Source organism: Chenopodium album, chromosome 25 (assembly GCF_948465745.1).
Source record: "Chenopodium album chromosome 25, dcCheAlbu1.1, whole genome shotgun sequence".
Classification (NCBI taxonomy): domain Eukaryota; kingdom Viridiplantae; phylum Streptophyta; class Magnoliopsida; order Caryophyllales; family Amaranthaceae; genus Chenopodium; species Chenopodium album.
The window spans coordinates 16,436,376-16,461,858 of NC_137858.1; the positions used below are offsets into that span (position 1 = coordinate 16,436,376).

A 25,483-nucleotide genomic window follows, 5' to 3' on the forward strand; every position below is an offset into this window, starting at 1 on the left:
CTTTATTGTGTGAGGAATAAATGCTAGAAGTAGGAATGTAATTTAGCGACGGAGGGAGTATATTGGTATTAGTTTTCCTTATAATTAATAATTATATGTTACAGTTATCTTTTTACGAAGTTTAATGTGGTTTTTTCCAATAAAAAAAAGGTAAAATGTGGTCGTGGTAGTTATTATTTTTCTTATTTTTGTTTGTTTTTTAGTGACAATAATTTTGGTTTGTGGGTAAATAGTTTTTTTTTTTTATCTTTTATTTGAATAGATTACTTTTATGATTAGTTATGAACTTTATTTTTTTTATTGTTTTGGGAAAAAAATTAATTAGTGAACAAGTAATTTTGTAAATTGAGAAGGACATTTTGGAAAAAGACAAATTTATCACCCAAAAGGTCCTTTCTCTTTATATAGTAGTATAGATTTGTATGAAGTGTAAATAATTATTACTCCGCGGTTATAACTATTTGATCATAAGGTGTAATTTTTTTTTTTTATATATTTGTTGATCAAAAAGAATAATTATTCAAGTACTTAGTTGATTATTATTCCATCACAAGTGTAACTATATATCTTATTAGAAATAATTAATCAATCCAAGATTCTTATATTACCCGAGTGCAAGTTATAAATTAAACCCTATCAGGTGCAACCATACAAGGTATTTTTGCTCATTTTGATAACTTTTGCTCATTTAATTATCAAAGGAGCAAATAAAAAAAAATAAAAAAAAAAAAAGCTAACCTTGGGTAGTTCTTACGGTACTATATATACTCCCTTCATCTATAAATGATAATTTTAACTCTTAAATAAAAGTAAAAATTTTAAATCCGTCAAACTTTACTATCTTACATGTATTTTTATATTTTCCTTTAATCAACTAAATTAATTTTTTTTATATACAGAAATTCACATTTAATTGGTCGAATAATCCAGTTATATTATAATTTTATACAATTTCTGAAATACTTGTATAAACGGTAAACTTTAATTGGGGACATAGGAAATATTTATGTAAAAGAAGGTAATATTTAGGAAAATTTGGATTTTGGTACCTCGAAAATGGGGGTAATTGAATTTTAGTACCCATCTAAAATTTTATTTTAAATTAGTACCTCAAAAATGACTAAACTATAGATATCAGTACCTCCGTTAGCATTCTGTCAACTTTGCCGTTAGTGGGTCCCATTATCTAATTCTTTAATAATTTAATTTATTAAAAAAAAGAAAAAACATTTAATTAAAAAAAAACTTAAAAAATAATAAAAAAAAACTTAAAAATAAAAAAAAAAACTTAAAAAATAAAAAAAACAAAAACCCCAGCCCTACCTCCCCACCACCCAGCCCTGCCTCAGTGCCTCCCCGCCACCCACCCTGCCTCCACGCGCCGACGCCAACCCCCCCCCCCCCACCTAGCCCTGCCTCCCTGCTCCGACGCCACCCCCACCCTGCCTGCCTCCCCGCGACGACGCCAACCCCCCCACCAGCCTTGCCTCCCCGCGACGACGCCACCCCCCACCCACCTGATCTGAAAATCACCACATCGAAAACCCCCTCCCTTTCCCGTCGCCGATTTCCCTCCTCTTTCTCACTCTTGGCTGCCTCGAGGTTCCCGAAAACCACCACATCACCCCTTCCCCCTTTCCCCCAAATCAATTTTTAGGGTTTTAGGGTTAAATTTTCGGTTTGTGGGTGGTGGGTTACGGGATTTTCGGTTTGTGGGTGGTGGGTTTCTGGGTTCGTGGGTTGTGGGTGGTGGGTTTAGGGGTTCGTGGGTGGTCGGGTTGTGGGTTTTGGGGGTTCGTGGGTGGTGGGTGGTGAGGTGTGGTGGGGTTCGTGGGTTGTGGTGGGGTTCGTGGGTGGGGTGTGGTGGGGTTCGTGGGTTGTGCATGGGTTTTGGGGGTTCATGCCTGGCTGCGGCGGCAGCTGCTGTGGCTGGGCTTCGTGCCTGGCCGCGGCGGCAGCAGCTGTGGCTGGGCTTCGTGCCTGGCCGCGGCCGCAGCTGCCGTGGCTGGGCTTCGTGCCTGTCCACGGCGGCAGCTGCCGTGGCTTGGTGGTGGGTTCGTGGGTTTTTTTTTTAATTTTATTATTTTTTTATTTTAAAAATGTTTTTTTTTTAATATTTTAAATTATTAAATTATTAGATAATGGACCCCACTAACGGAAAACTTAACGGAACATGGACGGAGGTACCAAAATCTATAAAGTTACACTTTTGGAGGTATTAATTTAAAATAAAATTTTAGATGGGTACTAAAATTCAATTACCCCTATTTTCGAGGTACCAAAATTCAAATTTTCCTAATATTTAATCACAGAGTGTAACAATTTGACTAGAAAGTATAATGTAAAGTAAAGTGTGATTGTTTGATTTAAAAGTATTGCAAATCGACCATAATTTTTGTATCGCCATATGTAACTTGACACTCGTATTGTGTCATTGTATAATATTATGTTTAGTTCAACATAGTTTTATTTATTTGATTTGATATATATCTATATATATATATATATATATATATATATATATATATATATATATATATATATATATATATATATATATATATATATATATATATATATATATATATATATATATATATATATATATATTTGCTGATGTGATTGAAGTTAATAAGGTATGACAAGAGAAGGCAAATCCACAAATACCTGCAAACTCTTTAACTTCTACAATAACATAACGGTATGAAAATACAATTTTCTTGTATGTATCCATTATCTTAAGTTATTGATAATAAGTCATTTGTGACATTAATGATTTTTTATTATTAAATCTTTAACTATTGATAAGTATTTTTTATTTTTTCAAAAATTAAAAAAATTACTTACTTCCTAAGTATTTTTGTAACAATTTTTTTTTTTTTAAAAAAAAAAAAAAAAAAAAAACCAATGCACCCTACCCAACCAGCACTCCTCTCCCACACCAACATCACCCATCCTCCCCAGCACCCAACACCTTCCTGTTAAAATAAAAGAAGGAAATCAAAGTTTGACCACAAAACAAGAAGTCAAAAAGAAAAATATAAAAGCTGACGACGTCTCGTTGTTGTGGCCAACCAATGAGTTGGAGTAATCCAAGATTGTAAAAATAGCAGATTGGATATCACGGAATAGCCAATTAGCAGAAATAGGAATAGACCATGAACCACATAGCACGGAAACCAAGGTAGATTAATCGATGTACATGAGAATACGACTGTAACCTTTTCGAATACCTATTTGGAGTGCCCAGAGACACACTTGTAATTCCGCCGGAAGAGTAGAAGCTGAGTGACAAGCCTTTGCGCCACCTCCCAGAACCTGCGACGAGTCAATCCTTCGAAGAATCCAACCCATACCAGTACAATTATTCGACGCAGACCATGCACCGTCGAAAATTAAACACAAATCCACAGAATCCGAAGAATTCCCCAAAGACATGAACATAATCTGGAGGAGAGGTGTCCCCATCACGATGCAAAACACAGGTTTTTTGTTTTATCTTATATGCCCGAGAATTCTTAGCAACCCACTTCGTTGCTATTTCCAATAGCAGATCCTAGAAGACCGCTGAAAGCGAACGTCATTGCGAACCATCCAAATTAAAGCGCCCAAAAGCCGACAAAAAAACAAGCCAAACCATCCCAAAACTTAAAGGAAGTGCAGAGGCCGATGACAGTGGTAAACCAAACCAGAAAAGATTCAGAATGTAAAGAGTTACGACTAAAACCCGACGGACCACACACCCAAAAATGGATCGACAAAGGACAATCCTGAAAGAGATGAGAAACGAACTCTTGATCCTGCTGACCAAAAGCACAACCAGGGTCCACTGGTAAACCCTTGGATCGTAGTTTAGGAGTCAATGGTATCATAAAAAACTTTTCCAACCAGAAATCTTCCATTTAGGAAGAACGGGCAATTCCTAAAATTATTTCCACCATGAAGAAGAAACCTGAATAGAAAGAACAGTAGGGGAACATTGTCGGATAAGCATCACATATGCAAATTTTGTAGAAAAGGACTGGAAAACATCCAATAAACAAAATCATCCATCGGTAGAAGAGGCCAATCCATAGACAGAATACAGGAAGCTGTAGGATCATCAAATAGCGGATGTATTTTAGAGGAGTCCCACGTGTTTGAACGCAAATCAAGAAGATCATAAACACGAGACAGACAAACTGACTCAAAATAAGAAGCTTTAAACTGTATAGAATTTCCCAAAACTCAAGTATCCTCAGTAATCCTAACCTGAGAGCTTGTGCCAACCTTCCAAGCTATTCCCTGGGATAGAGTAGAAAAGCCCTCCACTAGACCTCGACATCCCCATGAAGGACGATGAATCCTGGCAGAAGAACGGGAGGTGGTAAGTGAAGGATACTTGGAAAAGAGAAGACGTGACAAGCAATGAGCTGTCACGAGTTGGCAATTGGCTCGATCGGGCAAGCCCTGCCCACACGAGAATAAGTTCCAGCTCGTTGTCTCCTTGCCTAATCGGGCATGTGCTCGTGGTTGGTTGACGGTTTAACCTATGTCTGTTGGTCTCTCATCTTCTATCTTGTAGTTAATTCCTCTTAATATTTTTTGAGGCTCTGTCTGTTTGGATTTTCCAACCTGTGGTATTTTCCTTGTTTGATTATATATTCCATGGTTGTAAAAATCAGTTTACATCTTCTTAATACATACTCAAGATAATATCTAAATACATACACTAAACTAAACACATACCTCTCTTTGGGTATAAGTTTATATAACTCCAATCTTTCATCCAAAGTGTTTTTAGTGTAACAATGGTGTGTGAACAATAGGGACTGTGCCAGCGAATACAAATGAGCACCATGGATGCATCAAAATTTCCTTTTTCAAGTTAGTGATTTGCATCACGACACACCACATTTGTTCCATTGATTATAAGATCGACATTTTGATCTTATTGTTTAATTTTTTTCTCTTAATCTTGTAAACATCTTATTTTACAACAGTTTGAAAACGAAATTATTTATTTCAATTGCTACTCAATGGGTATTGATCGAAAGATTGTATGGTATAAATAAGAATATGTTTTTGGGGAAATATTCTATTCACATTTTTAAAAAGCGGTCCCGAAGATGACCCTTGATCGCAGATCAAAATTTGTCGGCTTGGGCTGAAATTTTGAAAGCTTGTTCGGGGCATATAAATTATTTCTAATTAGTTTACTTTTCAATAAACATCATCCACCAACGCAATGTTTTATTCCATTCAACTCACCTTCTTCAAATAATTGACCAAATGAATTAACCAATGCACTTAAAAGAAACAAAGAGATTAATAATCCCAAGTCAAAGTGTGTCCATATTCAAGAACCGAGGGAGTAAATAAACTAAAACGGAAAATAAAATGAAAAAAAACATAATTTAAGCAAACATCATCTTACCAAAAACCTAGATCTGTCCTCGTTCTCTCTCTTTCAGTTTCTTATTCGAGCGCAATCCACTTTCTCCATTGACGCGACTTCTGATATTTCTATCTTCCATTGAAGCAGCTTCTGAGGTACTCGTAAGATGTTGCTCTCATCGAATTTCAATTTCATAATCTAGGGTTTTTCGTTGATTTAATTCTCAGTATACTCAATTTAGGGTTCTTTTAAACTCAATTATTGAACTATTCGAGTTTTAATTACTAAAATCGAATTTGTTGCTACAGAAGAAAAATTATGAATTTGGTGTTTGAATCAAAGTTTCCGGATGGAACTGTGAAATTGGACCTTTTCTCTATAATTATGAGACTAATTTGATAATTGAATCAAATTTGGTTGTTTGTTCGACTTATTTAGCTGCAAAAAGTTCGTATTTTCAGTATTCCTTATATTCTTTATTGAAAGTTACTTTCTTGTTCTTGAGGTACAGTGGAATCTACTATGGATCCTACATCGACTCAAGTCGATGGGGAAGAGCCGGAGAATGGAAAGAAAAATGGGCTAATTGGCAAGCCTGGTAAGAATTTCAAATTCTTAAAGTGGTGTGTATGAATTTTACTATTTAGCACCTGATATTCAAGTAAGAAATGTGGTTAATCGAATTTTGCTGATAGCAAGTGTGTTGCTAGTAATTTGCTTCGTCTTTTTTCTAGTTGTGAAAGGATAGATATTAGGATGTAGGCTAGATGCTGTTGTAGGCAGATGCTGCTGGTCTTGGTGCTAGGGCTCCGGCATTTGATTAATGATGGGTTTCGTTAATTACTAGATATTGCTATTGTTAAGCATGGGTTGAAATGCTGAAGGTAAAGGATGCATTTTTACCCTCATTCACTTGTAAAATGTCACTCAAATTTATACACTACTATACACAATAATTATCAATACAACTCATATCGGCTAACACACGGTTTTAACCTTTTGTACTCATATGTAAGTGATGTGTATTTGTTTCCTACTTTAAAAATTATATATTTCATGCTTTTTACAGATTGACTGTTGCTCTATTCATATATTAGTGACCAATTTCTTATTTTTTCCCACATCACATCTTAATCACCTCTTTTATTTGACACATTTTTTTAGATGATAAAATGTATGGTGGTTTGTGGTTATCAATTATATTAATGAAGAACTAGGCATGGTGAAAGATATGTGGGAAGAGAAAAGTATTTAGTAGTCATAGTTGTGCATCCATAAGCATGAAAGTCTATATGTTGCAATTGTTGTGCAACAAAAGAATTGTCCTTGGTCCATTACACCATTTATATTAGATTATTAGGTGACAATGACAAAGTAATTACAATAACTTCAAGATGGAGAATAAAATTCCATTTCCAATGTAAAATATTACCTATGATGATCGAACTTGTCAACTAGCTTCATTGTACTCATTTTGAGATGACCAAAGTGCAAACGTGAAAGATGGGTTAGAATATGAAGGAAGAAGATAGACAACTATTCTCACATAGAATCAAACTAAGCCTTTCAAAAGTGATCTATAGTCTTTCTTTAGTAATTTACCATCAATTTCAGCTTGATATGGTTTGTTATTTACTATTTCATCTAATTCTAATGCTTTAATCCGAAAACCATGTTTAATTTGGCCAAAACACTAGAAATATTACTCGTATTATTAGGGATGTATTTGGTCATTGTCATTGCTTTATCTTTCTCCATTCCATAAGATATAAGTTTAGTCCAAAAAGTGTACGCTGCCTTGAGGCACATAGGGCCCTTGGAGCCTAGGCCGGCAAAGGTGTGCATATTTCATAGTCTAGGTGCACATCATTTTTGTAAAATGTTTTGTGGTATTGAATTTTCCCATTAATAGAGTATAGATATGAGCCAAAAGAAGGGTAGGGGGGTGCCACATGACTATCCTAGTGAATAGCTAACTACGTTGTGGGGCATACTTCTAGATTGTAGAGTAGAAAAAAAAAAAAATCTAAAGCCATCCTCCAAGTCTCCTTATTGAAAAAGATCGAAGGAGGATAGAAGAGAGGATGAAAGAAGAAATTAATATCAAATAGAGAAAAAGATGAAATTTACCTGAATGCTTGTTGGTTAGATGGGCCATTGGGAGCTGAAATGGCAGAGATGATGGCCAACAAATTTATGTTTAGGAATTTTCCGATTTAGGGCTTTTGAATTGGGCCTCAAATCGATGAATATTAATTTAATAAAATTACGGTTTTTGATTTGTAAACCTGGGTATGTTTTTATTGAAGTAATTTGGAGAAAATTCCACTGTTTCATAGTAATGGCTCATTGTAATGGATCGCAATTTGGGCCGACCCATTAAGGTCTATCATCGAAGGGCTAAGATGGGTCAAGTTCACAATGTGGGTCACAACCAAGAGCAAGTCAACAACAACGGTAACTCAGAGAACAGGACAGCAAGAGAAACTGATTTGGAAGAACAAGAGAAGCAGTAGCTTTTGTCTAGAAAGCCAATTCAGGAAAGAAGACAAGTTTGAAAAGGAAGATTCACTACTTTAGTAACAATGGCAAAAAGATTGTTGTTTCCTAAGCTTTGGAGGTCAACCATTATTAAATTTAGGTTATGTTAGTGCTTGAGTATAAATTGTAATGTAGAAAAGTAGTAGCCTCTTATCCAGAAATTTGTATGAGAATTATTCATGAGAGTTGTAGCCTAAAGCTGCTTGAGACTAATAGCCTAAAGCTATTGTATCTTGTAATCCTTCAATTTCAGTAATTAATCAAATACTCAAACTGACCTCCAAATTAGTGCTAATTTAATTACAAATTATAGTGTGCGAATTTGAGTCCCTGACAACTTGGTATCAGAGCAGGCGGTCATGGCCGGAGGACCGTCGCTGAGTCAACGCGCCGACGCGGCGGATGAACAAGGCGATTGAAGACGCGCTCACTGCCAGGAGGCCTCCATCGGGCGAGCAGTTGGGGAGGCGGTGAGCAAGGCGATGATGGACACCCAGAAGGCCATCACTGACAACTTCACGGCGTTATTCGAGGTGGAGAGGAAACGACAGGAGGAAGAAAGGATTCGGTTGGAAAGCCGTCTTGACCATTTTCGGAATGATCAGGAACTCCGGGCGACTGTGGTGACCAAGGAGAACGAGAAGTTTCGAGAGGAGGTGAAGGCCGCCATAGCCGCTGCTGCTACAGTACGCTGCTGCTACAGTACGCTGCTGCTACAGTACGCTGCTGCTACAGTACCCAGGGAGCAACCTCCGTTGATTCATTTGTATCCCGGAGAGAACAGCCGGGCCAACGGAGAGAACGAAATACGGACTCCTCGCAACGGTGGGTTCGGAATGCCGGAGTGGAGAACCAGGGACCCCCGAGGGTGGAACGACGACGGAGGTGGGGGCGAAGCCCGGTGGAAACCAAGGAAGATAGACATGCCGGTGTTTGAGGGGAAGGATCCGGATAATTGGGTGATGCGAGCAAAAATGTACTTCGATGTACACCACGTCTCTGATGAGGATCGAGTCACCGCCGCGGTGGTGGCCATGGACGGCCCCGCTCTACAGTGGTATCATTGGGAGAATCGAAGGCGCCCTTTTGCACATTGGACGGATATGCGGTGTAGGCTGCTGAAGGAGTTCTGACCACCCAACTCCGGCACCTTGCAGGAGCAGTGGCTGGCCGTGACTCAGACCGGCTCGGTGGAGGAGTATCGACGAAATTTCATTGAAATGGCGTTCCCCCTTGACGATATACCTGAAGAAATTATGAAGGGTCAATTTATTAATGGGTTGAAGGAGAGTATTAAGGCTGAAATTCGACTGTTGGGCCCAACGACCTTGGACCGCGCCATGGATTTGGCCGGAAAAATTGAAGAACGGGATAGGGTCAGTAAAGGGAAGGCTGGAGTCGGGTCATGGAGGAGTGGGCCTAATGTAGGCGGGTCGGGTCTCGGAGGATCCAGCAGCAAGGTGGGTGGAGGCCTTATTTCCACCTACGGGCTACCCACTAATCCGGGCCCAAGCAAGAGTTGGCCCAAGATAAGTGAATCTCAAGGGTCTGTTAGTCTAAACAAGCCCAATGCAAGCTACTCCAACAAATTAGTAAATGAGCCAAGAAGACTCACTGAAGCCGAGTTGCAAGATCGAAGAGCGAAGGGATTGTGCTTTCGATGTGATGAACGTTGGGGAGTGGGACACCGGTGTAATAGGAAGGGGCTAAGTGTGTTAATGGTGGATGAAGGGCCGGAAGAGGTGGATGACGAGGAGTATGAAGGGGAGGAGGAGGCGGTGCAAGCCTCTTTGTGTTCGGTAGTAGGATTGACTAACCCAAAAACCATGAAGCTTAGGGGAGTCATCCAAGGGAGGGAAGTGTTGGTTATGGTCGACCCGGGGGCGACTCACAATTTTTTATCCCTTAGAGCAGTGGAGGAAACCGAGTTACCATTAGAAGGAGGAGGGGATTTTGAGGTATCTCTAGGCAATGGTGAAACTATACGAGGGAGAGGGGTGTGTAGAGGAGTAAAGTTGAGGTTAAGTGGGGGAGTGACAATAGTGGAGGATTTTTTGCCTTTGGGGTTAGGGAATGTGGATGCCATACTTGGAGTTCAATGGCTAGAGAAATTGGGAGCGGTAACTACTAATTGGAAAACTCATGTAATGAGTTTTAAGGTGAATGGAGTGCCGATCACAATAGTGGGGGATCCTTCTTTGGAGAAAACACGAGTGTCACTAAGGGCTATGATACGCACACTATGCAAAAATAGGGGAGGGGTTCTAGTTGAGATTAACAAGGTGGAGAAGGAGGAGATGGGCCGTAAGGAGAGTGAGATGCCGCGGTTCTTGGGAGGGGTAATTGGAGAGTTCAAGGAAGTGTTCAACATGCCCACCGGATTGCCACCAAACCGCAATCATGAGCATTCCATCATTCTTAAGGGAGGGAGTAACCCGGTGAGTGTAAGACCCTATAGATACCCTCAAGCCCAAAAAGATGAAATTGAGAAACTAAATGATGGATGCCGGCATCATTCGCCCTTCTACTAGTCCTTTTAGTAGCCCGATTTTGCTTGTGAAGAAGAAGGACGGTTCTTGGCGATTTTGTGTTGATTATCGAGCATTGAAGAAGGAAACGGTGCCGGATAAATATCCGATACCGGTGATTGATGAGCTTCTTGATGAGTTGCATGGTGCGGTGGTGTTTTCTAAGTTGGACTTGAAGTCCGGCTACCATCAAATTCGGGTGAGGCCCGAAGACACTCACAAGACGGCGTTTAGAACGCATGAGGGGCACTATGAGTTCTTAGTGATGCCATTTGGCTTAACTAATGCGCCGGCCACATTTCAATCGTTAATGAACGATGTGTTTCGGCCATTCTTGAGGAAGTTTGTGTTGGCATTTTTTGATGATATATTGGTCTATAGCAAGAGTGAGAAGGAGCATGAAGAGCATGTGAGGAAGGTGTTGGAAAAGCTAGCCGAAAATAGCCTCTATGCTAACATGAAGAAATGTGAGTTTGGGCAAAGGGAAGTAGCCTATCTTGGGCACATCATTTCGGCTAATGGGGTAGCCATGGATGGTGAGAAAGTGGAAGCTATCATGAAGTGGGAAATTCCCAAGAGCTTGAGGGAACTTAGGGGATTTCTTGGCTTGACCGGGTATTACTGCAAATTTGTGGCAAATTATGCCCAAATTGCGGCACCTCTTACTTCACAATTGAAGAAGGATGCGTTTGGGTGGTCGATGGAGGCTACTCATGCCTTCGAATGCCTAAAGAAGGCCATGGTGAAAGCCCCCGTACTTGCTATGCCCGATTTCACCAAGGATTTCGTGGTGGAGACCGATGCCTCCGGGTTTGGGGTTGGAGCGGTAATGATGCAAGATGGAAGACCGATTGCATACTTTAGTAAGTTGTTGGGTGTGAGGGCTAGGGAGAAGTCCATTTACGAGAAGGAACTCATGGCAATTTGTTTGGCAATCATTAGGTGGAAACACTACCTTCTTGGAAGACACTTTGTGGTGAGAACCGACCAACAAAGCCTTCAATATGTAACACAACAACGAGATGTGAGTAGTGAATATCAAAAGTGGATGAGGAAGCTCGTGGGGTTTGATTTTAAGGTGCAATATCGACCGGGGGCATCCAACCGAGTAGCCGATGCTTTGTCACGAAGAGATCAAGGCAGTGTGCAATTAAGTGTGATGGTTCACTCACAAGCCAGTAAATTGGAGGGAGTTAGAAGAAGAAATAGAGAAGGATGCGTGGCTGGCCCAAATCAAAACGGGCTTGTTGAATGGTGAAAGCAGCCCATTAGGATTTCACTTAGAGGGGCAGCGTGTTTTGTTCAAGGGAAGACTAGTGCTACCTAAGGGGTCCAAATTCATTACAATCCTGCTACATGAATACCATGACACCGCGACTGACGGTCACGAGGGGAGGTCAAAACTTATTTGCGCCTCGTCGCCGACTGGTTTTGGGTGGGGATGCGTAGAGCCGTTGGTGAATATGTTCGGAGATGTGAAGCTTGTCAACGGAGTAAGGCGGTTCAGCGGAGTCCGGCGGGGTTATTACAGCCGTTACCAATTCCCGAAGCCATTTGGGAGGATATCTCGATGGACTTCGTGGAGGGGCTTCCTCTTTCAAAGGGTATCAACTCCGTTCTGATGGTGGTGGACAGGCTGTCCAAGTATAGCCACTTCATAGGGCTGAAACATCCATATAGCGCACTTAAGGTAGCAGATTTCTTTGTCAAAGAGGTGGTAAGACTGCACGGTTTTCCCTCCTCGATTGTCTCCGATCGAGACCGGGTTTTTATGAGCATATTCTGGCGCGAGCTTTTCCGGCTACAGGGCACACATCTGAAGAGGAGTACGGCATATCATCCACGAACGGACGGTCAAACTGAGATCGTTAATAAGGGATTAGAATCATATCTACGGTGCTTCGTTTCCGATCAACCCAAGAGGTGGGCGAATTGGCTACATTGGGCGGAGTATGCGACAACACATCTCCTCATACCTCCACTAAACTTACTCCTTTTCGGGTGGTGTATGGGAGAGATCCTCCCAAACTGTGGCAGTTGGCCGAGGGCAAATGCCGGTGGATCAGTTGGAGGAGATATTGAAGGAAAGGGATGTAATGCTCGATGAACTTAAGGTTAATTTGCTCAAGGCTCAGCAATTGATGAAGGAGTATGCGGATAAGAAGCGGCGGGATGAGCACTTTGAGATCGGGGACGAGGTCTATCTGAAACTACAGCCCTACCGTCAAAAATCGCTGGCAAATCGCCCCTTTGAGAAATTGGGGGCACGCTTCTATGGTCCTTTCGTGGTGGAGGAACGAATTGGAAGGGTGGCGTACCGTTTGTCCTTGCCCCCTTCGTGCAAGATTCACCCTGTTTTCCATGTCTCGCAACTCAAACGCGCGATAGGGAATACTCCGGTGAACCCAACCATACCACCGCAATTGACAGCTGAGATGGAGTTGGTGGTGGAACCCGAGGCTGTTTTGGAGGTTCGTGCTACAGGGGAGTTGGCCAAACCAGAGGTATTGATTAAGTGGCAGGGACTTCCTCACTTCGAAGCTACTTGGGAGGATGCAACCACCTTGGCGCAGCGTTTCCCGGCTTTCCACCTTGAGGACAAGGTGAATCTCGAGGCGGCGGGTGATGTAATGGATCGCAATTTGGGCCGACCCATTAAGGTCTATCATCGAAGGGCTAAGATGGGTCAAGTTCACAATGTGGGTCACAACCAAGAGCAAGTCAACAACAACGGTAACTCAGAGAACAGGACAGCAAGAGAAACTGATTTGGAAGAACAAGAGAAGCAGTAGCTTTTGTCTAGAAAGCCAATTCAGGAAAGAAGACAAGTTTGAAAAGGAAGATTCACTACTTTAGTAACAATGGCAAAAAGATTGTTGTTTCCTAAGCTTTGGAGGTCAACCATTATTAAATTTAGGTTATGTTAGTGCTTGAGTATAAATTGTAATGTAGAAAAGTAGTAGCCTCTTATCCAGAAATTTGTATGAGAATTATTCATGAGAGTTGTAGCCTAAAGCTGCTTGAGACTAATAGCCTAAAGCTATTGTATCTTGTAATCCTTCAATTTCAGTAATTAATCAAATACTCAAACTGACCTCCAAATTAGTGCTAATTTAATTACAAATTATAGTGTGCGAATTTGAGTCCCTGACTCTCATCAACCCCAAAAGAGTGCACATTAAGTGCTTTTTCGTTGCCTGAAGTTAAACTCTTCGCATTGGTTTCCTAAAGCGTTTTCATTTGCTATTGGGATCATGTAGTGCCTAAGCTCTTTTTATTACTTAGGATAGCAAGCTCCTTAGAATGGTGAAAAGGTATTTTCAAGTACAATTTTATGGAACTCCATATATTTAGATACTAATCGTTCTTATCTCCAAATTTGCACAACTAATTATTCACATGTTATGTTACTAAAAAAAGAAAATTATTCACATGTTAAGAGTATTAGACTCTAACTTGGAGTTACCAAAACTGGTTTGCACAAAGACAGGTATGGGGATCGATTTTTGAAAAAGCACACCTGAATGCCTTAAAGGCACACAACATTTTTTTTTTTTCGCATAAAAAATATTGTTATTATATATATTTTTAATTATATTAGCCTCTTTTTAATGAGCGCACCAGATGGGTACAAGGACAGATAAGCTGAGCACCTCAATGCCTTAAGGGAAGTCCATAGGGCCTTGGTGTGCCTTTTTATACATTGATAAGGGCCAATGGGTACGAGAACGGAAAACAACAATTTTGGAAATTCTAGGTTATGGGTATGACATGGAAAAAAAAATTACTCGTATGAAAATTAAAAAATAAAATAAAGAGAAAAAAACCCAGAATTAAATTTCTCAAATACTCCTTTTGTTGTTTGCACTTTGATTATTTTTGCTATTTATATACTAACTTTGATCATAATTTTTTAAGTAACGTATTAAAAACAAATTTTTTTTTTAATCATGAAATTTGTTGTCAAATGGGTATTAATATAAAGCTTCATAATGTCACCTCTTTTATATTACTTTCGTGTTTAAAAGTTCAACTCATTTAGTAAGTAAAAATAAGTTCAATTAAATTAGTAACTTTGAAGAAGAAATATAAATAGAATTAGTAAAAATAATTTCATTTTCAGTTTGAGTTAAGCAAAAGTAAAAGTTTAGTAAAATTAATTTCACATTAGCAAAAATAAGTTGAAGAGAACAAGGCCTTACTATTCATATGATCAAAATTAAAACAACTATGACCACATTTTATGATTTAGGCCGTGTTCACTTCACCTTATTTTTGCTGTACTGAAATTATCTTTATTGAACTGAAATTATTTTTATTGAATGAGAACTCAAATTAGTTTTACTGAATTGAAATTATTTTTTTTGATTCTCTATTATATTTCTTCTTTAAAGTTACGTGATTTTACAGAAATGAATTTATTTTAATTAAATCGAACTTATTTTTATAGAATATTATTTGTTTAAGGTGAAGTGAATAAGGCCTTCTAAAAAAAATTAAATAAGCATGTGGGATCTTATTAGATTCACTTTTAACTATAATTGTCCAAGTATCAACCTTCTAATTTTCACTTATACATAGCCAAAAATGTTAATGGTCAAAGATGTACATTGGAGACCGTGCAAATGCAAATGAACGGAAATTAATTAGCATGCGGGATCTAAGTGTTGCAAATTTTTTGAAACGGAGAAGTATATCTTAGGTCAACCTAGTGTATTGGCATATGTGTGGATGGTTGTGTTCATGTTAGCTATGTAAAATAATATGGAGGAAAAAAATGAAAAAAAAAGAAATAAAATTCAATCATCCATATTTCCCTAGGAAAAGTTGTTGCCTAATAAAATAATACATGAGAGATGAAGATAGGAGAGCAGTAAATGAAGAAACAAATCAATCATTGATGTTTTTGTTTCGTTTACCACATCTCCCTTCACCTCTTCCTTGGCATTGCTCTTGCCCAATTTGATTCTCTCTCTTTTTCTTTCTTTATCAAATTTGATATTTCAAGATACATACTCTAGGCATTTTCGTCCTTGAATTGTTCAGGTACATGAAACATCCTTTCATATCCTTCCACTGTGTCTGTGCAATTTTTAACTTGAACACCTTATCAAGAATGATTGAATATCATTGTGTACAACTAAATGATATAGATCCTAGACACGTTTTTTCTTAAGCCTAATACTCCCTCCGTGTTTTTTTAAGTGTTACAGTTTGATCGGTACATAGTTTTAGGCAATTTAATTGACTCAAATAAAATAAGAGATAAGTGGGATAGTTGGAGTATTAAAAAATTGTAAAAGATAGATAGTGGGGTTAATTGTTTATTGAAAATAATGAATGTGAGGGAAAAGATATAATAAAAAATGTAGTAGTGGGTTTGGGTGGGGACCATGAGAGGAGAGAGTTATAATATTTTAATGTAGCTTTTTGCCAAAATAGAAAGTGTAACTTTTATTAAAACCTAGTCAAATTTGGTAAGTGTAACACTTAAAAAAACACGGAGGGAGTAAATATTTTTTGAGCTGCATTTTCTTATAAACTAGGTGGACAAAGATTTTGAACGTAGTTACTTCAAATGACTTAGTGATGGTAAACATTTTTATTTCCATTTCCCCCCCATTTTCAATGGATTTCTCCGGCTCTCCTAAAAAAATTCGATTTTAAATAATGAGAAAATAAGGCCCATTGCTTCTACTATAATGCACAAAAGATTTCTAAATTAACATAGGCATTGTGTCTTTTTGTCTTTTCTCTTGGTGTTAAGTTTTGGCCTTACCATGACAGATTTGCATGGAATCATATCTTTAGTGGCTGGCCCATTCAAGCTATTGAAGATTTGAACAATTTTGAATCGAATATAGTTTATTGAGGGCTAAAAACCCCATGGACCATAGAAGAATAACTAGATAAAGGCCATTCAAGCTGTTGAACAATTTTGAATGGAATATAGTTTATCATGGACCATAGAAGGATAACTGGATAAGTTAAATGCTAAACGGTGTATTATATATGACGCAAATTGTAGTTATTAGTAGTTGAGATTTGTGGTTTTGTCCATTTAATATTGTGAGTGGTATTTATGTTTGAAACTATGTAGGTATTCATTATTTATATATGTCAATTATGGACTAGACAATTTCAGAATATGCTTTTTGCATATGCGAACTTGATTCGGAGCTTTATGCATGATCAAATTTTTGATGTTATATGTTTGGCAATATGATCATTAAATTGGCTTTACATGTTATTTATCTTAATTTAAATCTATTGTTTTATGCAGGTCCTGGATTGTTTGACGCATCACAGTATGAATTTTTTGGCAATGATATTGTTGAAGAAGTGGAATTGGGAGGGCTTGAAGATGAGGAGGATATACCTATAGTTGGAATTGAAGATGATTATCAAATCGACCATGAAGAGGTGTATATTCTTTGATTGCATATGTGACTTTGTTTGAAATTTATGTTTTTGTTTATATTCTTTTAATTAACTTTCCTATTGTTTTCTGTCACATTTAATTATTTGCAATTTTCCTGTCTTTATGGTGTCATTTTGATGATTGTAAGGATTGTTAAATTGATGAGCAACCCTCCAAATTGATGTAGTATATAACCTCATTTTTTTAAAAAAAACTTTTTAACGCTTGTTGCATGCATGGAAATAAAGCACTAAAAGAAAGTGTGTGAATTTCGAGCAACAAATGGGGAGATGATTGGCCACAACCCGTCAATACAAGTGGGCAGATTGTGTGGGTTCTCTTTATTAAAAGAAAAAAAATTGTATTCGGGTTGGTTGTAGTGAGCTAAATGAGAGTACAATTTTCTATTTGTGGTGTACTAACATATATGATTAGTTGATGTGCACTCGTGAATTGTAATTCTTACAATGTGAAAAGTCCATGGATATTATTGTTGGGATGGATATTGGCATGGCTGTTTTGTTTGCATTATTTTACTATATTGTTGCTGCATTAAAAATTAAAATTACCTTTTCAAATGCAAAATTATAGGCTATTATATATGATAAATGCAATGCTGATTGCCAATGTACATCATCATTGCAATCTGAACTAAATTTAATTGAATTGTTTACATGTTAAAGTGAAGATAAGGCCTTATATTATGAATAAAAAAAAAAGGGAGACAAATATTGAATTATTTTCTCTCATAGTAGAACTCAGTAGTCACTCCTTTGAATTTGTATAAAATCTTTCCATTATCTTGATGTGTTCATTAGTGTTTTCCTTTGCTCAATAGAATAAGCTAGTTGGTGAAGCGTCAATTTTTAAATGTAATGAACGAAAATAGTTTATTGCCATTTGTGTTAAACCTATAATAAATAATAAATAATACTAAGAAAAGAATGGATCCGTTTTTTAATTTTTTAGAAAGTACTCCATAGATGATAATGTGTATGGCTTCGAATTGAATTGTGAATAGATGTGTTCTGTTAAATGTTACAAACAATATGTAGTGATATTGTTAAGTGATTGTTTTATTTCATAATTAGTAATAGTACCTGCTTATTAGAAAATATTCGGTCACAAAATAATTTTGATGAATTGGAGAGGTTCAATGTTTTATTTCTTTGAGTAAACTGTAATTGTATTGAAGACGGTAATCCCACAAAGTTTCAAGCCTTGATCAGTATTTAGAGCATTCTGTTCAGTTTCTTGACCTTTAAAGCTGAGATAGCTGTGGATATTCAGTCATCACGTTGAATTGTGGATTTAAAATAGTGAAAGTAGTAAGTTTGCTCAACGAAAAAAATAAATATTTTACACTTCCTTCTTTGCCTTAGTATTGCAACAATTACCATTATAGGAAGTTTCACAAATATTGCTAGATTTCCTTATTTGCACATGGTTTCTTTCTATCTCTCCTCATCTTAAAATCTGTGCAATACCCCCATGGTGCAGTATTTCATTCCTGAAAACAGACCACATGATGTTACTGTATAGTGTATACGCTACTGAATTTAACTCAGCACACATTTGACTTGAATAGCATGTAGATTTTTTTTTGTCCCAAATTAATCCCATTTGAAAATTTGAATACTCTATCATTTGAATTTTTGCTTATATAATTGCACTTTGCATATTAGGTGTGCTCAAATCATGGTATTGTTCAAGCAGCATCTGATTTGAATATTAACTTCTATATCTATTGGAAATTTTTTCTGCAGGTTGATGGCATTGGATCTTTTTCTGATATTGATGATCTGGCTGGTGCTTTTACAAAGGTCAGTTAGTTAAATACCCATTTTATCTAATGACTCTATTACTATCGGTGAATATATGTAAAAGTGCCACTCCAGTTTGTGTGAATTGTACCCCACCGTGGCTAGCAAATTCTGTAAATTGGAAAAATATTTCTACAAAGTTGATCGAACTGCATCTGATTGTCATGCTTCTAGTTTTCGTTGTGCCTATAGAGTTATTTTATCTAAAACTCTAAATGACAAATGATACTTATCTTTGTGTTTGAAAAGCGAATGCAGTAGGAGCGGGTTTTGATTTGTTTCTGATTTTTAATTATACTCCCTCCGTCCCTAAATATAGTTCCCATTTCCATTTTTGGTGGTCCTAAATATAGTTTCCATTTCCTTTTTTACCCTTTAATGTTCCTTGGAAATCACCCATTAACCATCAATTTTTTTTGTCTTCATTAGGTGAAGTGGCAAAAGTACCCTCTATTTTTTCTTATTCTTCGTGCATCATTACTCCACTTGTTTACATTAATATTTTTGCTCATTGAAAAAAGTAAAAAAGTACATTTTTTCTCTCTTCTTTTTTGTAAATGATTATCAATTTGGTTTTCTAATGTAATTATAGTACCATCTCCTTCCATTTCTTAATTCCCGTTTTATTTTCCGAACGGGAACTATATTTAGAGACAGAGGGAGTACAATTTATTTTCTCAAAGCTCACTTGATTACTTAAGCGCAAATTGGTTTGTTTCTAATTCTTTATCATAGTAGTCCCTCCGTTTTTTTTTAAGTGCCCCATTGACACTTTTTGCAGTATTCATTTGACTCACTTTGACTTATGTTTGTGAATTATATATTTATACATACATAAGAAAATATGTAGCCTTGTGGGTACTTGTTGGAATCATTTTAATGAATAGATTTTTAATATTGAATTGTTGTAATTTATATCTATTGGAAATTAAAGATATTATTGGTCAAAGTTCTGCATCGGTATGTGTGCCAAGCTCCAATGGGAATGGGGCAGTTTAAAAAAAAAGAGGGAATACTTGTTTTCTCAAAGTTCACCTGATCACTTAAGCGCAAGTCTGATGCTGGTTTTTTAAGTGCTTGGTTTCCCTCTATCCCTTTTTTGTTTTTATCTCCATTAGGTTTTCAAGAATTGTTGTGATTTCATGCAACTTATTAAAATGAAATTGCGGCTTGTTTGGTCACTGGTAATAATGGAGGTGAAAATATGAATCTATATATAGCTTTATATGATAGTTCCTTGCCAATGCAAATGCTAATTCTCCAGTACCCCAAGTATCTCTTTTTCTATGACAATTTTTCATCACCATGCAATTCCATTGCATGGGAAGGTAATCAAAAGTTGTGAAAAATCATATTTGTTTGGTGATGGTGTTGTGATACCATGAACATTGCAATTGGACGTTCTTTACAAATTTGCATTCATATTTGCATTGCAATACCTCAAATGTTTGATATATTACCTCTTTTTAAATGGGTCAATAGCTTAGTTTTAAAAAGTGCGACTCGGACGCGCCTTGCTCCCAGGCTCTGAGAAATGGGCTTTAGCTGGGCGAGGTTCAGTTACCTACGGAGCGTGCGCCTCTTGCGCCTCAAGGAAAATAACTAAGATTTAAGCTATAAACTGAAGAATGATGGACATTGTTTCAAATTCAGACTACCTTAGCTTTACATATATCATTATTTAATTTATTATGAATCTTTTTAATTGGTATTATGTACAATCAAAGTAAAAAATATTTTGAAATAAATATATAAATACAGGCGCCTTGCATACAAAAGGCACGCACCTTCGCCTTGCACCTCGCGCCTAGGCTGCAAGGACCATTTGCACCTTGGTGTGCCTTGCGCCTTTTTAAAACTTAGGCCAATAGTAGTGTAGGCTCCCTATCAACATACTTGTGCTGCAAATGTTGTAGTTTTTACTTCATGGTAATCATTTAGTGAAATCCAGAAGTTTTATAACCTTCCTTGAGGGACCATGTGGCAGTCAAGTACTCCATATATGGTTTATACTTTATACCCCAGTGCACAAGGTTCCTGCTACATAACGCAGATCTGGGGAAGGTCCAAATAATAAAATATGCACAGCTTTACCCTTGTTTTTATTAAGAGGTTGTTTCCTTGTATTGAACCAATGGCCTAGCAGATATCAAGTGCACACTTAATAATGTATCCTGTGACCTGTGATCATTCTTTAGGGAACATGTGGAAGTCAAGTATGTGTTTAAAATCCCTTGTTAGTGTGAAACCTTTTGCTTTTTTTTTTTTTTGGTTTGATCATTATTTGCTCTTTCGCTCCCAAATGTTTTTAATTTATTAAATAGAAATTGAGGCCAGTGAAATTGCCAGGAATTTTTTTAGTGAGATTGGACTTTTAGTGCTAGTTTTGCCTAAACAGATTGGTGCTTTTCATGCCTCTATAGTTTGTTTACTGCGTTTAATGTTTGTTTAAGAGCTTATTTTGGTACAATTTATTTCTATGCAGCTAAACAGGACAGTCAGTGAACCAAGAACTGGCTTCATTGGTGATATGGGGTCCAGAGAGAGTGAGTACAAGCATATATCTCATAACTTTGTTACATTGAGTGTGACTATTGAACTCTTTCCTTGCTTTTCATCATTGTGGGATTTGAGTGCTTACTGGAGTTCCTTGCCAGTTGATAGACCATGGCCTACTTATTGTGTTAAACTAAGCTTCTATAGCTAAGCTAATGGTATAGTGATTTAGTTCAATCATCCAAAATAGTGAATTTTTCCAGACTTCCTTAATACTTTGGAAGACTGAGCCATCCTGGTTATTTATTGACCTTGAAGTTTGGACGTAGGTGTATGTGTTATAATCATTTATACTTGATCTTAGTCCTTATTTTGTTTAGTACAGAATTTACTTGCTGTTTTCTAGGAGTATGTATGTTTTTTGGACTGATAAGATCAGGGACGAATGTTGTGCAACTGAAGGTTCTGAAACTTTACATGAGCATGATAGCTGTATTTGGTGCATGGAAGGTCTTAGAGGAAAAAGGAATATTGATCCAGAAAATGTTTTTAAAATGGAATTTATCCAAGAAGTGCCACAACTCCATTTATTTGTATTTTTCGTTTCTGAGATTTCTTGCATATTATCCTTAATAAAGTCCAGAGGAGTTAGTATCTGTTGTACAATCCTGGTCACTTGTACGGTGAATTTTGACAATTGTTGTCTTTCTAGGTTTTAGAAATAAATTGTTGAAAATTATAAATTTTCTTTGTCTCCATTCCTCTATCTGCAAAAATCATCCTTTGTGGTTTGATCTGCTTCCATTAGTCCAGAATACGCAGCATTAAAATTTCATTGAGCTCTCTCAAGTCTTGATCCATTTTTATTTTTTTAGGTTCTTCTGCAGCTGAGTGGTCACAGGATATCGACTATTCAGCCTGGTATAATCAGCATGAATATCATCCAGAAGGTGTACCTGAAAGCAAAAAGTGGTCTTCACAACCATATGGCTCCTCTGTTCGTGCTGCAGAGTCTAATTCATTGCACAGAACGTCATCATATCCTGAGCCCCCTCCTCAGCTTCTTCCTCAACGTCATCAAAATTTCTCTAGTGAACCAATTCCCATGCCTAGGTCTTCCTTCCCCTCCTATCCTTCTTCTGGGACCAGGCCGCAGATGCTTCCACCAAACCACCATCCACAGCATGCAAACAATCCATACCTTTCTGGTGGACCACAGATGACACTGCATTCACAAACATCCTTTTCTGGTCCTATGTCTGGTTTACCTCATGGTTCCCATCTTGCTGCAAATCTGCCTCACTTCTCCCCTCCAGGTCATTCTATGGATGGTCGCCCTCCTGGACAATGGTTAGATCGTGCCAACCTTGTGAACAACATGTTGCAACATCAATTACCTCATCAGAATGGGTTGATGCCTCAGATGATTTCTCAGCAGCAGCAGCAGCAACAGCAACAACAGCGACTGCACCATCCAGTTCCTCCGCCTTATGGTAATTTAACTGGGGTACATTCTCAACTTTATGGCCCCCATATGTCTGCATCACCGCCCATGCTGAACAAATTTGATGCAATGATGGGGCTCCCTGATCTCAGAGATCAAAGACCTAAATCATCGCAGAGGAACAGACAAAATTTTCGCCAACAGGGTTTTGATTCAAATGGTCAGAGGAATGATGGTGGGTGGCCAGTATATAGGTCAAAGTATATGACATCAGATGAAATTGAGAATATTCTTAGAATGCAGTTGGCTGCGACACACAGCAATGACCCATATGTAGATGATTACTATCACCAAGCTTGTCTTTTCAAAAAATCTGCTACTGCAAGGTTGAAACATCATTTTTGCCCCACTCAACTCAGAGATCTTCCTCCAAGAGCTCGTCCTTCTGATGAGCCCCATCAATTTCTTCAAGTTGAGGCACTGGGTAGGATTCCTTTCTCTTCTATCCGCAGGCCAAAACCCCTTCTTGAAGTTGATCCTCTGAATTCAACTAGCTCTGGCAGTGGTGAACAAAAAGTTATTGATAAACCCCTGGAACAAGAACCTATGTTGGCTGCAAGAGTGACTATTGAGGATTGTCTTTGTCTTCTTCTTGATATTGATGATATAGACCGTTTCCTTCGATTTAATCAATTCCCAGATGGTGGTGGTGAACTGAGACAAAGGCGGCAAAGCCAACTGGAAGGATTAGCATCCTCATTACAGCTGGTAGATCCACTTGGTAAAGATGGTCAAGCTCCTAAGGATGATCTTGTGTTCCTACGAATAGTTTCTCTCCCCAAGGGACGGAAGCTTCTTGCAAAGTTCCTAGGTATAATTTCCTCTGGAAGTGAGCTCCTCCGAATAGTTTGCATGGCCATTTTTCGTCACTTGAGATTCTTGTTTGGTGCCCTTCCTTCTGATCCAGCCGCTGCTGAGGTGACTGCTTACCTTGGGAAGGTTATATCTTTGCGTGTAAGTGAAATGGATCTTAATGGACTGGGTGCTTGTCTCGCTGCAGTTGTCTGTTCCTCAGAGCAACCTCCACTTCGGCCTATTGGGAGTTCTGCTGGAGATGGTGCCTCTGTTGTTGTGAAATCAGTTCTTGATAGAGCAGCTGAGCTACTTAGAGACGCACATGAATTTTCCAATCCAGCCTTCTGGCAGGCATCATTTAATGAATTTTTCAATCTACTCTTGAAATATTGCTTGAACAAGTACGATAGCATTGTGCAGCCAATGCAAACGCAGGGATTGCCAAATATGACCACTGATGTGGCCAAGGCTATTAAGAAGGAAATGCCAGTTGAGCTGTTACGAGCAAGTCTTCCTCATACTAGTGAGCACCAACGGAAACTCTTGCTGGATCTTGCACATCGTTCTGTGCCTTTAGTTGGTTCTGGTGCTCATGGAGGCAGTGGTAGTTTTGATGGTTGAGAATTTGATGTCACATGAACTCTCGAGGCATCAATATGAATTTTACAGGCATGTGATATAAATGGTTTATTACGATGCAGAGTATTTTGATTCCTCGTGTTGTTGCCAAAGTGAAAGAAACTGGTGGTAATCCATTTGAAGACCCCTGAAATTTGAACCTGTAAGAGCAAGTTAGAATTTTTTTGGTTGTTGATGGTCTTTGGTGGAGCTTATTTTTTATGATGCTCTCTAGTTAAAGTAGGATGTACAGGGTCCATAAGTGGGTCCCATGTTCCTGTGTTATTTGGTTTGAAGGAGCTGGGAGAATTTTGCATATCACATTGAAGATCAAGTATGGCCGTCGTCGGGTGGTCCATTTAGCTATTCATGCATTTGGCTCAAAGCCGTAGAGCTTTAGTAGTTTGGGAATGGAAATCATATAATAGGAAGTGGTTGCCTTGTAAGCCAGGTAATTTTAAGATGGCAACTCAAAGATTATAATTGCCTTTGTCTTTGCTTGTATGTAACAATAATAAACCAATGTTCTAGATTAATGTTGTTTTAAATTTTTGGCCTAATTTCTTTAAGGCTTATTTTGCTGTATTTGTCCGTAACATAATTGATAGTTGTGGCAATGTGGCCTCTTTTTTGGAAAAGATATATTGAAGTTGGAGGATGTCATCATTGGCAACATCTTTTGGCTTGCGATTATCCATAACAAGATAATTCATTTCAATTAATAACTGTTAATAATTTTTATTAATTTTTATTAATTTATTTTTATTTTTATTCTTTTGGACAAAAGAGCTACCAAATAAAAAGTGAAAATAATTACAACCTATAAAAGCTAAACAAAACTAAAACAACCAAATACATCAAACCACACAAATCATCAATAGCTTATACTAAAGGCGAATATTAAATGACACATGTTTCCGCCTTTTTTTTAATTTCCAAATTCTTCTTCTAATTATAATTTTTACTATATCTAAATATATCTTAATTTACCATTTTAATAGATGAATCTAATTTTTTATTTTTTTTTTTATTTTTTTTTTATTTTTTATTTTTTATTTTTATTAATAACTACATAATAAAAGCAAATAAAAAATAATATGTGTTAAAATCTGATTAGATGATTTTTCCGCCAACATTTTTATTTACCGTTTTTGCCAAATTATCTTAGGAAAGTTTTAATTTACTATAATATTTTGTTTCCTACTTTACCAACATATATATACATTCAAGTTTATTACTATTCCAAATCTTCCATATTTATTTTATATAGTGTAACATTTCCCTCCCAAATTCAATAATAAAACATTTTGCAACAACTTATAGAAAATTTGAGCAAAATATAATATTTAAAATGAGATGCATAATATTTAATATAAATTT

The 25,483-nt window shown here is 37.5% G+C and overlaps 1 protein-coding gene across 1 annotated transcript; it reads left to right on the plus strand.

Annotated features, from left to right (window-relative positions):
• Nucleotides 1-5,345: 5,345 nt before the first annotated feature.
• LOC145614486 (protein PAT1 homolog) lies at nucleotides 5,346-24,778 on the plus strand. Its single transcript, XM_081669540.1, has 6 exons — nucleotides 5,346-5,532; nucleotides 5,889-5,975; nucleotides 16,730-16,869; nucleotides 18,634-18,690; nucleotides 21,176-21,236; nucleotides 22,062-24,778. Exons 2-6 carry the CDS (start codon nucleotides 5,900-5,902, stop codon nucleotides 24,104-24,106), a joined length of 2,379 nt encoding a protein of 792 aa, XP_081525666.1. The 5' UTR covers nucleotides 5,346-5,532; nucleotides 5,889-5,899; the 3' UTR covers nucleotides 24,107-24,778.
• The last annotated feature ends 705 nt before the right edge of the window (nucleotides 24,779-25,483 follow it).

What these genes read in the sequence shown, in the direction of transcription:
- LOC145614486 (XM_081669540.1), top strand. Translation starts at nt 5,900, where the DNA reads ATGGATCCTACATCGACTCAAGTCGATGGGGAAGAGCCGGAGAATGGA. An exon ending in TGGGCTAATTGGCAAGCCTG is followed by an intron (nt 5,976 to 16,729) that starts GTAAGAATTTCA and finishes TGTTTTATGCAG; the next exon opens with GTCCTGGATTGTTTGACGCA. An exon ending in ATCAAATCGACCATGAAGAG is followed by an intron (nt 16,870 to 18,633) that starts GTGTATATTCTT and finishes TTTTTTCTGCAG; the next exon opens with GTTGATGGCATTGGATCTTT.